Source organism: Heteronotia binoei, chromosome 9 (genome assembly GCF_032191835.1).
Source record: "Heteronotia binoei isolate CCM8104 ecotype False Entrance Well chromosome 9, APGP_CSIRO_Hbin_v1, whole genome shotgun sequence".
Taxonomy (NCBI): Eukaryota; Metazoa; Chordata; class Lepidosauria; order Squamata; family Gekkonidae; genus Heteronotia; species Heteronotia binoei.
This window is the reverse complement of record NC_083231.1, coordinates 60,263,590-60,279,143: the sequence shown is the minus strand read 5'-3', so window position 1 is coordinate 60,279,143 and position 15,554 is coordinate 60,263,590. Positions and strand designations below refer to the sequence as shown.

The 15,554-nt window shown below is 40.4% G+C and overlaps 1 protein-coding gene across 3 annotated transcripts in view; it reads right to left on the bottom strand.

The window, feature by feature from the left end:
* SLC10A7 (solute carrier family 10 member 7) overlaps positions 1-15,554 on the bottom strand; it is a 194,858-nt gene that overhangs the window by 125,977 nt on the left and 53,327 nt on the right. For 2 of the 3 annotated variants that reach the window (XM_060246676.1, XM_060246678.1), the window contains exon 5: positions 9,123-9,161. The exons of the other annotated variant lie outside the window; for it this stretch is intronic. In XM_060246676.1, coding sequence (XP_060102659.1) covers positions 9,123-9,161 — 39 coding nt within the window. The remainder of the gene's footprint in view (positions 1-9,122; positions 9,162-15,554) is intronic. 3 annotated transcript variants of the gene reach the window in all.

Below are 15,554 nucleotides of genomic sequence, written 5' to 3'. Positions count from 1 at the left end.
TGCTATTCTCAGCATTTGTACTAAAAAAAAAGAAGATACATTGGATGTGACATCATTACTTCCTGTGCATGTGCACTATCCAAAATTTGTCAACAAATACGGGGCTCTATATGCATGAATGATACAGTAGTTGGGGCTCCATAACCTACTTGATGGCCATTATACAAGGCTGAAGACTACTGCTGTAATCTGATAATAAACTGGTCACTTTCAACAGTGAATCCAATCTCTGAAATACCCTTGCAACAACTGAGTGCATAGTTGCCCTGAGCCTGCTTCGGCGCGGAGGGGGGGGGATATAAATCAAATCAAATAAATAAATAATTATGTAACAATTTCTTGCCATCTGCCCCAACATATTCTGTAGATTCAGATTAAGATAAAACCATTCTGAAATTTTCTGTGAATTGCCGAGCATTGGAACAAAAATTTTAAAAAATAAAGCAAACAGGATTTGCCTGCTGTCAAGGGGGGGGGGGAGAAAGGGGAGGAGGAGAACAAGCAAGCAAATGACATTTTCCCCTCTAACAGCTGAATGATTTTGCACAATAAAATTAATAATTCAGCTATCTGAAACATCACATGTGCAGAGCACTGCAAGCAGACCAGTGGCATTTTCATTTCAAATTTGTACAGTCTTTGGTCAATATACATAATCTGCATTTCTAACACTAGCTTCAATCAGCTGTGGAATGCAGTGTTATCTATAAATTTTCTTTCATCCCTACATTGTCTAGCAAATTTTTAAAAATGCACATTGCAGACAATTATTTAGCTTTATAAGGATACAGAACAATTCACATGGCTATCCTTAAAAAGTTCCATATAATCTGAAATCCCATTTTATTACAGTTGTTTAGTATAATGTTATTACTGATTTAATCATATGTAATGTTTTGCCTTCAAAAATGGCAGTACGCTAGAAGCAGTAAAAAAAATAAAGCCAAAAAACATAAGCAAACTACCGTGCAATTAAACAATAATGCACAACAGGGTGTACCTTAATGGGCCATTAAGCACATGCCCCATATGTATTGGTAGGCAGGAGGCCAAAAGGAGGACGACTTCAAATACTCTAAGTGCACGGAAAGCCTCATTAGTGCATACCACAGAATTACTTGTTGCTATAGTAATATGCACCATATCAACCTAAAGAGAGATATGTTTGATGGCTGGATGACATCACAAGCAATCTTTATTTGAAAAGGTTTGTCCACGGACATAAAAAATCAGCAGAAGCTGGTCACTGAAATAAAGCAGCAAGCCCAAAACAGAGGCTACAATCCTTTAGCCATGTGTTCTGGATTACCCTCATTGACATCTTTGGGAATTCTCATAAACAATTTGTGAATTGAAACACAAGAGGAGCAAATGATTCTGCCAATGATGGCACCTCGATTTTCATCATTTTCCATCTTCATATTCCCATATCCATATTTTCTACCAGTGGTCAGGCTGTGTAGTGCATTATGTGCAATCAAGTCATTTCCAGTTTAGAGACCCTATGATTAATGACATCCAAAATGTCCTATCATTAACAGCCTTGTTCAAGTCTTGCAAACTGAAGGCCATGTCTTCCTTTATTCAATCTATCTATCTCATGTTGAGTCTTCCTTTTTTCCTGCTATCTTCAACTTTGCCTAGCATTTTTGTCTTTTTCTGTGAGTCTTGTCTTCTCATAATGTAATCATAGTATAATATTTTCAGTTTAGTCATTTTAACTTCTAAGGAGAGTTCAAGCTTGATTAGAAACATATAAACCTGGTCAGATTGGGAACACAAAGACCTCAACATACAAAAGATAATTCTTACAGCTTTTCTCACAGGATAGTGAAGGATGAACAACAAACTAAGAATAATAAAGCATTCTGAGGCATCTCTCAGAGGACAGCACAGATCTCATATGCATTTACTCATCTGTCTCTTATAATTAAGTTGCCCCCTATAAGACAGAACTGAACCTATCAGATAGAACTGAATAAGATGGCCAAAAAAAGGACCACTGACTGTACACATCCTAGCTGTTAATCACAGCTGAAAGTGCTGGCGACCACCTATGAAGTCTTATGTAGTTTGGGCCCATTTTAGGAACCTCTGTGAATCTTCCCTGCTGTCCCCATATAAAATAAAATGATTGGAAAAAGTTCTCCTCAATGGTTCAGCCGTCCATGAGGCAAGATCTATCAATAAGTAATTTCTTGGCAGTGGTAGCTCAACAAGTTTTGGAACTTCTAAATCTAACACATCTACTTAGAATAGATTTAAGCAGGAATAGTTTTTTTAGCAGGAATGCACAAGAATACAGTTCCAGCTGATTTGGTACCAGGAAGTGTGGCCTAATATGCAAATGAGTTCCTACTGGAGGTGTTCTACAAAAAAGCCCTGTATTTAAGGTATTCCAAAATCAGTTTATCCTCAATGGAGTTCTAGAATAAAACATACACATTTTGGATTTGCTACCCTGATTAGGGGGCTGGACTATATAAGCCCCTTCGATCTTGATGCTTCTAAACTAATTCATCAGATAATTCAGTGACACAGAAGCTTGTTCTCTTTGTCAGTATTATTATTGTTGTTGATGTTGTTGTTGATAACAACAACAAACTGACAAATGAAACTGGGGGGGGGGTCAACAAAACCGATCAGACTTGAGCACCTTAAAATAATTAAAAGAAGATAACGCAAGAATGAAAGAGGAAAATCAACCCTCAAGAAGAAATATCAGTTAGATATACCGGTAAAAACTATAGCCCAAGTTGCAGAAGAAATCAAACAAAGAATTAATTACAATATTCAAGAAAATCAAGAGGTACAACAGTAGGATACAGACAAAACTTCCAATCTAATACAGACAAAACTTCCAATTACAGACTAACCAAAGATACGTCTACAAATCGCTAGAGGGAGATGAAAAAGTAGAAGTAAAACCAGACAAAGAAATGACAACAACCTTCTGGAAAGAACTCTGGGAAGACTCAAAAGAACACAATAAAAAAGCAACCTGGATAACCAATGTGGAAAACAAACTGAAAGGAAAGCAAGTGGAGGATCTTACAATGACTCTGGAAAACTTTTAAGTGAATAACTGGACAGGATCTGGAAGAGATGAAGTCCATGGTTATTGACTTTAAAAGCTTCATCCATGATTGATGCAATAGCTTAATGATTTACTCCATTCCAAAGCACCAAAAGATTGGATAACAATTGGCAGTGCATTTCTCATTCTGAAAAACAAACAGAAAAGAGCAGTGCCAAGCAACTTCCACCTAATTACCTGCCTCCCAACAACATTTAAACTACTGAGAGGAATTATAGCCAATTCCTTTCTAGAATATCTACAATTCAGTTTTACATGAACAAAAGGGAATTTTCCAAAAATCCTGAGGCACTAAAGATCAGTTACTGGCTGATAAAATGGTTTTTGCAAAATTGTAAAAGGCAGAAAACCAACCTGAATGTTGCATGGATTAATTACAAGAAGCCATTTGATCCAATGCCTCATAAATGGATCCTGAAAACACTATAAATGATACTAATCAGCAAAACTGTAATGCCATGAGTAAATGGAACATCAGTTTGACAGTGAAAAACTGTAACAGTTAGTCTCAAACAAGGAATTTTCGAAGGAGACTCACCATCACCTCTGCTCTTTGTCAATGACCTAATACTACTCACAATCATTCGCAACAGCACAGACCTAGGATACCAGTTTTCAAGGCCAGACCTAAAGATTTCACACTTATTTTATAGGAAAACCTTCATCAGAGATTGATTCTCTACTAAATACAGTTTGAATATTCAGCAAAGATATAGCAAGGGAATTTTGCCTTGACAAATGTTGAGAATTAACACTGAATAGAGGAAAGATTGTTGAACAACAAGAAATCAAGGTGCCAAACAACATCATCATTAGCAAAACACTGGGCTTATAAGAAAACTGCAAATATATTGGTATTTTGGAAGCTGACATCAAACATATCCTCACTAAGACAAATACAATCAAGGAGTATTACCAAAGAGTTAAAAAGACATGGTGAACAAAATTAAAGGGAGGCAACACAGTAAAGGAGATTAACACATGGGCAGTACCAGTTCTAAGATACACAGCTGGCATGATCAATTGGATACAATCAGAATTAGAAACAACAGATTGCAAAACTTGAAAGATAATGACAATGCATCACTCACCACACCCTAGAGGTGATGTTGATTGTCTTCGTATATTTATTTATTTCATATCCTGCCCTCCCTCACAAGCTGTCTCAGGGCTGGTCACAACATTTTGTCACATGAAAACATTAAAATTAAACAGAACACATAATTTAAACAGAACTAACATTAAAATAAAATATAAAAACCAAATTTCAGTCAAAACAGAATAAGATGACAACTCTTCAAGCAGTTCAGAGCCCTGCAGGATGCTGAATTAGATGGCAGTGAATAGCAACCTGTTTTCTGATGATGCTCTGTTGGCTGCTTTGAGCATGGCAAATCACAATGGGCACACCAAGCACTGCAAGCAGGGGAGGCCAAGATGGATTGGACATCTGCTAACTCAGCCAAGAAAATTGCACTGGAAGAAGTCTCTTAAAAGTCAAGCAAGCAGTTTAAGAAGAAAAACAAGCACTGAATGTCTACACCAAGAAAAGCAAATAAAAGTTTCTAGTTGAAGTGTACAAGATTTATTTAAGGTTAAAGAAACTAAAGATTACAGAAAGAATGAACTCAAAACTCATTTTGACAATGGGAAGGAAAGGCACTTGCATGGGCAATATTTGAAAGACATACAGAACAAAGTTCATAGTGAAAATACCTGAAAGTGGCTCCAAAATTAGCACTTGAAGAAAGAAATGGAAGGACTCATTCTAGCTGTACAAGAGCAGGCAAGAAAACCAAGACTCAGAAGACCAGGAATAACAGTAAATGTCAGCTTTGCAAGACAAAGAATGAAACAGTCAACCACATGGTCAAGGCATGCAGTAAAACTGCTCAAAGTGACTGCAAAGAATGTCATGATAAGAGTTGCACTGGAATCTTTCCAAGAAGTAAGGTTTACCATCAGCCAGAAATTCATGGGAACAAACCAGATAAGATCATAGAGAATGATTAAACAAAAATTCTTTGCGACTTCCAGTTACAAACAGATAAACACATGGAGCATAACATCCCTGATATAACAATTGTAGAAAAAAATAGAAATCAGGTTTGGATCGTTGACACAGCAATCTCAGGAGACAGAACAGAAAAGAAAGAACAAGAGAAAATCATAAAATGCCAAGACCTATTAATAGAGTTTGAGCATCTCTGGGAGAAGAATGTTAACTGTTATGCCAGTTATTGCTGGAGTCCCTGGTACAGCGCCAAGAAACCTCAAGAAAACCCTGGACATCATCAGCATATATCTTATAGTCATGCATGGCCCCATCCATGAATACCTAAATCAATGGATTGGGCCCAGATTGGGAGAGGAAAACCCAGATAGTTCTGCAAACTCAGGAGAATTCCCATGTTTGCAGAAACAGAAGACAAAAAAATATACTGGGGGGGGGTTAAATCCCCCAAAACAATAACGTATGTATCTGTGCAGCTAACTCACAAGAAGGGCAATCGCAGCACAGCCAAGTCCAACAACAACCCAAGCCCTGGCCTAGTCAGAAGAAGGAGGTCAGTTGCCAGGGGAGGGGGGGGTTTACTGAAAACAAGCAGTGGGGGAGAAAGAGGAAGAAGATTTTCAGAGAAGAGCGGAGAGAGATCATGGAGGGTTAGAGAGGAAGTATCCCATCCCCCATTCCTGTGCATGGAATTCCTTTCCATGGAATTGACAAAGAAGGGGTGGGGGAGAAAGAGAGAAGGGCAAAGGAAGATAGAGAATGGGAGAGGGAAGGAAGCAAAGAAAGGGGGGGATACTCCCTTCCTGCAGGGGAACTGTATTAGTAAAAGTAATAAGTAGTAATAATAGTAACCACTTTTTGAAGAAGAAAATTTTTCCCAAGTGCTGTTAAACAGGAAGAATATCCTCTGGTACATCTAATCTAGAAGAATCTAAGTACAGAACAGTTTTAGTTTTGCACAATTTCTAACAGAGAAAGGAGAACCCACATGTCCAAGTATGGATGTACATGATGAAAAAAAAAACAGCTAGATTTTATAGATAGTATTAACAAACCGAAGGCCTACAAGGAATTCCGTGGATGGGGAAGAGTAGGAATTCGTCAGCATACTTGGGGACTTCCTTGACTGTGTAAGGATCTCTATTTTGCCTGCTGGTGGCCTGATGTTGCTGCTTTCATCATCTGCAGAACAGCCACTTAGCTTACTATTAGATGGACTGATTTATAATTTAACACTAATAGTGAACACACTTAACTCAACCATGTAAAATAAAGGAAGGCAGATGACAGATAAAATGGGAAAGAAAAAGGATATGTAAGGGGTGTGCTCCCTTAGTTTTTTTGCACAGTATCTTAAAACACTGAACAATTAGCAGAAAAAAATGCACAGCATCTGGTGTGACATAATAAAATAAAAGGCCAGTCAATTGGTTAGTTCCACACCATGGAATTTGTTTAAATAGTAATGAAATCATTGCTAAAAAATCCATCATTATTAAAATATAAAAAACTTGGTTCAGCCAATGGAAATTAGATTTGTAAGTTGGTCATTCCCATAATTAAATCTATGTCACAAATTTGCAAGAAAAATGGACACTACATCTAATGCATTTACTTGCTGCACAAGTCCTGTCAGGCTATATAAAGCATTATGCCTCCTAAAACTGCGTAGATAAGAATTCCATACATTTTTATTAACAGGGCATTTTGTGTAAGGGTGGGGGCAAGGGACATACAATTCCAATTATAAATGAAACTGAAATATGAACAACCTTTGGCTTTGCTCTCAGAACATATTGCCCTAAAATAAAGTATACATAAGGTTGTATCCTAAGCACTGCAACTATTCCTGATAAGCAGCCACCTTGAAATACCACAATGCTATCAAACTTTATTAAATCACTGTCATGGGGAAAAACGCAAATCATTTATGTTCAACAATTACTCTAAACTCCAACTTTTTAAATGAAGGAAGGAGATAATTATATTAACTTCTTAACTTAGAACAATTCTCTGTGGTATAATTCTAAAATATTCTCTTGGCTTGAAATTTATGTAAATTGAATTCATCTTTCATTAGTTATTACAAGACTAGCTACATAAAAAAAGTTTTCTGTAACAATTAGTTCTTTAACACACCATGTTTTAATTAGACCTATGATGTTATTAAGCTGACTATAAATATGCACATATTTTTGCCTGCAAATCTGCAGGGTTTTTTTCCAAGCAGAGATTGAGAGCTATTTTTAAAGCCTGACGTGGATTTGCCCTCACCAGTAAATACAGTCAAGTGTTAATATATTTTAATAGTAAGAAGATACTTATCCATATCCTCATCTAAGCAAACCCTCATCCATATTCCCCAGACCTTGCCCCTCCTTTCCCAGTGGGGCAAGTGTAAAATGCTATTCTTAGTTTGGCCTTCCAGACCTTCAGGCCTCATATTTTAAAAGCACTTAAAGGAGTGTTCCTTAAGTGTTAACAGAATTATTACTCATTGACAAAACCATGAATCAGTCCCAATATCCAACACCCTTTCTTAGGACATTAGCCATTACAGTGGGCCATAAGAGTGAAGAAGGCAAACCACCACCTGAGGCTCCTGCGGGGCATAAAAATATCTTCAGTAAAGCACAGGCAGTTTACTTAAGTGCATTATGTCAGGCCAGCTGACCAAGTGAAAAATTAATTTCCACAATGAAACATCTAAGCAATTAATTGTAAATGCAATGTTAGATCTTCAGCAGCAAACAAAATCCATCCTGAGACAAATTTATCTTTTGGCTAACAAAATTCAACTTTGTTCACGTGGACGCCACATAGTTCAAGCCTTAAAGATAGATGAGATTGACTTGTGCAGCTGACTGAGTGCTGCACTATGTTAAAATCATGGGGCAATGATGTGATGGCACGTCTCTCCCACCTACAGCATGTACAGTTTGCTATGGATACTAAGAGGGGTGGAAAGGGGAGCAATGAGGAGCAGCAGTGGTTCTCTGGCACTGCAACTAAGCCCCACTGTGTTTCACACATCAGTAGTGGATTAACACAGGCCCCACACCTGGATAGAAAAATAGTCAAACAAAAAAAATACCAACCATAATCTGTTTTGAGTTTAAACTATATTCATGAAAACAGTTATATTAAAATGCACAGAAATATGCAAGGATGTTTCAAAATATCTAGCTTAATTTCATATATTGCAGCATTTTTTTCTATTGGCAAGCATTCATAATAAACCAAAGCAATCTTCATATGCCTTATTTGTCTGTATATTTACTGTTAAACTTTTATTAACATAATAGTAAGACCACACTTGAAATGAACGATTAGAAAGATGCAGAACAATACAAAGTGTGCCCTAAATGGCTAGGCTATTTAATTCCCTCAATATATAAAAATATGGAAAATAACTACAGTCTTTGTTCTGTGTACTAGATAGTGTATTGTGCTCAGCAAGCAGTGTTCAATCATGTATACATAAAAATACTTTGAGAAACATTGGCTATTTACTTATTTTCACTTATTCTAATACTTTCCCCAGGGATGTGGGACACACTTCTTGTCTGTCAGTGAAATATGCCAATCAAATGATACGTCACTGAGTGAATTAGCAACAGCTCTTATCATCTGGGCTGCATTTTCCTTTCAAAACCCATGGCCCCATGATAGAAAATAATGATTGTGTGATAGACCTCATTAGGGAAAAAAAATCAATATATTGACACTAGTCCCCCCCCCTAACATCTAAATAATAATGGACTGTCACCTCATTAAGGAGACTATTAACATATACTTAAGTATCATTACATCATATTGATCAGAGATTATTCATGCACTAATTTCCTGGGAAGCGTGAGATACTGACAAGAAATAGAAAGCTTGGGAGTTAATGAACTATAGGGCAGATAAAACTGAGCCACTGATCCCCTTTAATAAATAATCAGCAGCAATAAAAATATTAAACAATGCTGCATTAAGTAGAATACAAAAAAAACGTGCATTACTTACCAAAAAGCTTCCAAACGCAGAGTTAAAAATAGCAGCAGCCTAAAAGAGGGGAAAAAGAGAAAGCCACACATTACACAGAATGTTCTTGCTCCTTCATATGCTCTTCTAGATATCGCCACCATTCAAAAGAGACGCCAGTGGCCCATCATCTAAAACATGCTCCAGATTATGAATCTCTCACACAAGGAGGCTATAAAAAGGTAACACACAACTCAACTTGTGTCAGCATATACAGCACAAACTAGAGTGAGAATCCTGCGGTTTTGGTTTTTTAAAAAAAGGTTTACACAAATAGTTCAAGTAGGGCTTATCCTTGCAAAAATAAAAAGTTCAAAAGGGAAAATCCTACCATATAAACAGTGCAATGACCTGTGAACCAAATTTTAAAGAATGTGTTGCTTACCTAAAATGTCCAAGCAATAACCATGAGAAATTATGTATTAAGGATAAGTTACTAAATTCCATCAAAATTTTAAAATCTTGCAAAGCTTTCCCCATTTATCAAGAAAGAAGAAGCCACTCCTGCGTGGCACCCACTCTGACGATGCGGAACCATAAGAGAGGTGAGGGAGAACAAAGGGGGGGGGAGGACCTGCCATTTACATGAAGAGCAGAGGCAAATTAATCACCAAGGACGTCTCCCAGCCATAGAGCAATTACAAGTGGATGTTTGAGAGAGCTCAGCAAGTTTGAATTCAATCCAAAACACAGGCTAAGCTGTAGCAGAACATGCATTCTGCTCTACAAAGAGAGAGTGCAATAAGAGTGAATGGGTAATGAGATGCCTGGCTCCAGAGAGCGTAGCTTTCTTATTCAAGTTCATCATTAATTCAAAGCTTTGATAATTTCATTAGAGTCATCCTCCACTAGCCTTATCAATAAAAGATAGCACCGGACCACAGCTTCTCAGTGGCCCAAATGCACAAGCAAGCACAGGCTTGGAAACCCTTTGCTTAGCCATTCGCTTGCAAGGCAAGGACAACAGCATATGGTATTCCGTGTTGCAGAGGGAGCTTCTGAATAGATGCGGCTGAATAAAACATCATAGGTGACAGTTGTAAACTATGGCAACATATTTCAACACCTCTATCTAATCAACATCCTGCTTTTGAACATAAGAAGGAGGCTCTAGGCCAAAGGACTCTTTGCAAAAGCAAGATACCTTCTACAACAAATATGAGTTAATCAGTCTTTCACACCATGGTTTGAAAAACATGAAATTGATAACCCTTCAAAACAAAGATATCTGTACCAAGTGCTCTGCATCAGGGCAGGCAGAAAGTCAATTCTGCTTGTAGGGAGGATTCGAGGGCTGTGCAGCCACAGTGCTTTGCACCTGCTTGGCCAAAGCATTGTCACAGTCACATGATTACTAGTTGACTGCTGCTGGCTCCATGAAGTGAAACCTATGCAGAGCTCTGTACACAGGATTAGGAGGTCTTGCTGTGTGCTGATGAGGCATTGGTGGCCAATCATGTTGCTGATTAGGGAGGCAGCTGCACTCAGTAGCTAAGGTTTGTGAAGAGGTCAAATTATTGCTCTTTCTGCTTTATCTTATTATGAGGAAATCACAGTACTCATGACAACACACATATATTTGCACACACAGACACACAGTTAAATGCTTTCACGGACACAATTCTAACAACATGTTCTTATCAAGCAGCCTGGCCTCCACTCCCTTAGTTTTCAACCTCACAAGAAAGATTTCCATATACCCTTGCCCCTGAGAGTAAAATTAGTTGCTTTAGGCAGGGATGACAAAATTATAGGGGCCCCTCTATATCAGGTTATCTGAATTCCCAGCTTTCATTAAAAAAACAAAAGTATCTATCCCTTCTATTGCAGAAATATGCCTTCCCCTTTATATCTCCACAATTGAAGGGGATAGACACTTTTAAAATATGCAAGCTGGGAATTCAGAGAACCTTGTACACATATTTGTCATAGCATTATATAAAAAATAATAGATATTCAAAAATCAGTTAGAAACATTTAAAGCCTCCTGTGGTGGTGGAAAGAAGTGAAGGCTGTGGGATAGGTTCAGGGAAAATAACGATCATGTGGGTGGGAGAAATCTGAATTTTCTCACCCACACAGAAGCCATCCGGGCTTTACTGTGATCTTTCCCAAAATTCTGGCTCAAAACAGGTTTGTGAAAGATCAAAGAAAAGCCAGCAAAACCCTGGGAGGTATACAAACGCACCATGATGTTGTGGAGGTCGAACACCTGCTTCCAGATAACACTGAAGCCAAGGAAGATAACTCATGTGGAAGACATCAGAGGCTGGATAGTAAGTACTACAGTAAGGCTGAAGCAAACAGTTGCCTATTCTGAGATCTTGCTGCTAAACTGATCAACCAAGCCAGCACTGGAACAATGCAATCCCCCTCCCCCCCCTTGTTTTTAAGTTTTTGTCTCATTCCGTTTCATCCTTTCTCTTGCTAAGAAATTAAAACAAACTTAATAGAACAGCAAACCTCTGTTAATATTATGAACTGCCAAGTTAATATTTCCGAACAATCTATCAAAGTAGTGAAAAGAGTGATTTCCCCCTCCCTCCACTCTTTACATGTACGGGGATCTGTATTCATCTGTACTAGCAGTTACAAACATGGCATAGTGAATACCCTTTGGAATTAAACAACACAAACAATACTGAATCTTAAGTATGTAACTATAATTTGTGTTTGTTGTTTTTAATAGATCTTGGTTTAGATTTAGTTAAAGAGCATAACATTAAGTAGTTAGAACTACCTCTCCTGATAATTAGAATTGATTTAATTACATTTTAAGCACTGTTGTTTAAGCAACAGGTTTTTCTTATCATCATATTGGTGGGACATCTGACATGGGCCTTTGGTAAATGCAGCTTTGCTAAGGCGGGCTTCTCATATTACACCACATAGATTTAATTCTTTTAAAAAGTGATCCCAGAGCTTCTCAATCTGCACCACTATTTTGTCTGGTTTTGTTCTACATAAAGTTTCTGAGGTAGATTTCTTACTGATTTATTTAAAGATTTTTGTGACAGATGTAAGAAATGCATCCTATATTGGTAAACATGTGTGTGTGTGTTTGAATATAAAATTACAAAATAGACACATGGCTATAGAGAGAAATCTTGAGAGGCACAAATTGTGCATAATGAGTAGATTCCAGTGCTCCTGGGGAGGGGAAAGTACAGCGGTGGGAACAGGCAAAATTGGAATGGAAGGAGACTGAGACACAAGAGGGCTCGCTCCCCTTCCAGCATGTGTCCCATCCCAACGATAGCGGGTGGGGGCCAAGTGGAAGCACTCGCCTCCGTCCCTGGTATTGTGCAATGCCAGGTCCATAAATAATAAAACCTCAGTTCTGCAGGATTTTTGAATCAGGCAGGACATGGACCTGGCTTGCGTGACGGAGACCTGGGTGCGGGATGGGGAGACGGTCGCTCTCTCCCAAGTAGCCCCGTCTGGTTTCTCCGTTCTTCACCAGGCTTGGACTAGCGGGCGGGGGGGGGGGAGGGGTGACGTTTTTCATACAGGAGGATTGCTCCTTCAGAGCGCTTCTGCCGCCAAGGATTGTGGGCATGGAGTGTGCTGGACTGATGTGGGATGTTGGGGAGAGGTTGGCAATCTGGCTGGTGTACCGTCCGCCTAACACACCGGCCAGTGCCTTACCATCCCTGATAGAGGCTGTAGCAGGTTGGGCATTGGAGTATCCTCGGCTTATAGTCCTGGGTAACTTCAATGTCCATGCCGAGGACGTGGCTTCCACTCGGGCGACGGACCTAGTGTCTTTCATGGCAGCACTGGGACTCTCCCAATATATAACAGCACCCATGCATTGGACCGGACACACGTTAGACCTGATCTTTGCCGTGGGAGTTGTAGTGGATCAGATTTCTGCCAAGGCAGTGCCATGGTCTGACCACTATGCCCTGAGGGCCCATGTGGATACACCACCCATACCCTGTTTAGGCGGCGAGCAACTTCTAGCTCGCCCACAAAGGCAGATGGACCCTTTGCCGCTTCAAATGGCTTTACGGGATCCCTGGCCCTCTAGTGACTCGTTAGATGAGCTGGTGGAGATCTGGAATAGCCAGCTTCCCACAGCCATTGACGAGATCGCTCTCCGACATCCTCTCCATCCTCGTTCACGATCCGCTCTGTGGTATACCTCGGATCTGCGATCAATGAAACGGCGACTGAGACGACTAGAGATACAATGGCAACGTACTCGCAGCGGAGCTTCAAGAACATCTTATAGATCATTTATATGGACATATGAGATGGCAGTCCAGGCCACAAAGAAGGTTTACTTTGCATCCCGGATTGCGTCTGCAACCTCGCGCCCTGCAGAATTGTTTAGTATAATTCGATCATTAACAATTTTACCGCAACGTAAACCAAATGTTAGAGAATTGAAAATTGTCTGTGAGGCTTTTGCGAGCTTTTCGCAGATAAGGTCTCATCGCTCCGACGTGACCTCCCCACCATAATTGATACAGTAGAATAACTTGAGGCACCGAGTGCGTCTTCTGATCCAATTCTAGAGTCCTTCAATCCACTCAGCCTGGAGGAAGTCGATAGGATCCTTTTCGCTGTACGCCCTACGACCTGTGGGTTGGACCAGTGCCCGTCCTAGCTTATAAAAGCTAGCCAGGTGCTGTTACATAAGCCACTACAGGGTACTGTCAACAGATTCCTGGTAGAAGGGATCTTTCCCACACCTCTTAAAGAGGCGGTGGTCCATCCCCCCTTGAAAAAACCATCTGCCGATCCGGCTGTATTGGCGAACTATCAGCCAGTATCAAACCTTCCCTTTTTGGGTAAGGTTATAGAGCAGGCGGCAGCAACTCAGCTACAGGGATTTCTAGATGACACTTCTGCACTGGATCCATTCTAGTCCGGCTTTCGACCAGGTCACGGGACGGAGATGGTTCTGGTCGCCCTCATAGATGACTTCATGAGACATCTGGATCAGGGCGGCTCAGCGGTGCTGTTATTATTAGATCTGTTGACCGCATTTGATACGATTGACCATCAGCTACTGACTAGCCACCTTGCCGACGTGGGGATTCCGGGGTCTGCCTTACAGTGGTTGGCCTCTTTTCTCCAAGATCGGGGACAAAGGGTGGTGGATAGGGAAGGAATCATCCCAAAGGCACCCATTTATATGTGGTGTGGCACAGGGTGCGGTTCTGTCCCCGATGTTATTTAACATCTATATGCGCCCCCTTGCCCAGATTGTCAGGAGGTATGGGCTGGGATGTCACCAATATGCAGACGACACCCAGCTCTATCTATTGATGGGTGATCAGTCCGACTGTACCCCGGAAAATCTAGACCTGGCTCTTCAAGTCGTAGCATCTTGGCTCAGGCTGAGTCAGTTGAAACTGAATCCGACGAAGACGGAGGTTCTCTATCTGAGCCGGGATGGTCCAGGGGGGGAGATCCCTCTGCTGGCTCTTGACGGGGTGTCACTAATACCGGCCCCTAAGGTCAAGAGCTTTGGTGTGCTCCTGGAGTCCTCTCTTACAATGGAGGCCCAAGTAGCAGCCACTACTAGATCCGCCTTTTTTCATCTTTGGCGGGTGCGGAAGTTGGCCCCTTTCCTGGAGCGCAACGACTTAGCAATGGTGATCCATGCTATGGTCACCTCAAGAATAGATCACTGTAATGCTCTCTACATGGGGCTACCCTTGGCGCTGACCCAGAAACTACAGCTAGTGCAAAACACTGCAGCGCGGCTGTTAATGGGGCTCTCCTCGTGGGAGCACATTCGGCCAGTGCTGAGAGAGTTGCACTGGCTACCTATTGTGTTCCGAGTCCGTTTCAAGGTGTTGGTATTGACCTTTAAAGCCCTCTGTGGTCAGCAGCCTGTCTATCTATGGGACCGCCTTTCTCCACACATTCCCCGGAGAGCACTGCGTTCAGGGACAAAAAATCTATAGTCCATCCCTGGACTAAAGGAGGCTAGGTTGCGGCTGACGCAATCTAGGCCTTCTCGGTGGCAGCACCAGAATTGTGGAATGCTCTCCCAGAGGCCATAAGGGCCCTGCCGGATCTCTCTACTTTCCGCAGGGCCTGTAAGACCGAACTGTTTCGACAGGCCTTTGAGATTTAACCTGGAGAGAGCTGCCACCCTACATCATTATAGAGTACCATGATCACCACTTATATTATAGTGATACAGCACCATGAAATGAAATGTTTTTAAATTATTTTAAACTGTAGCTTTTTATTGGTTAATTTGTAAATATGAATATTGTTAGCCGCCCTGAGTCCGCTTGTGGAGAGGGCGGGACAGAAATTTAAAGTAATAAATAAATAATAAAATAAATAATGGGAATCAGGGGCTGAAAAAGGTGGAAACAGAAGTTTCCAGAATCTTTGATAGTCAGTCACCTTTATTGGCATGTAAAGAAACTTTGATAAGAGGGC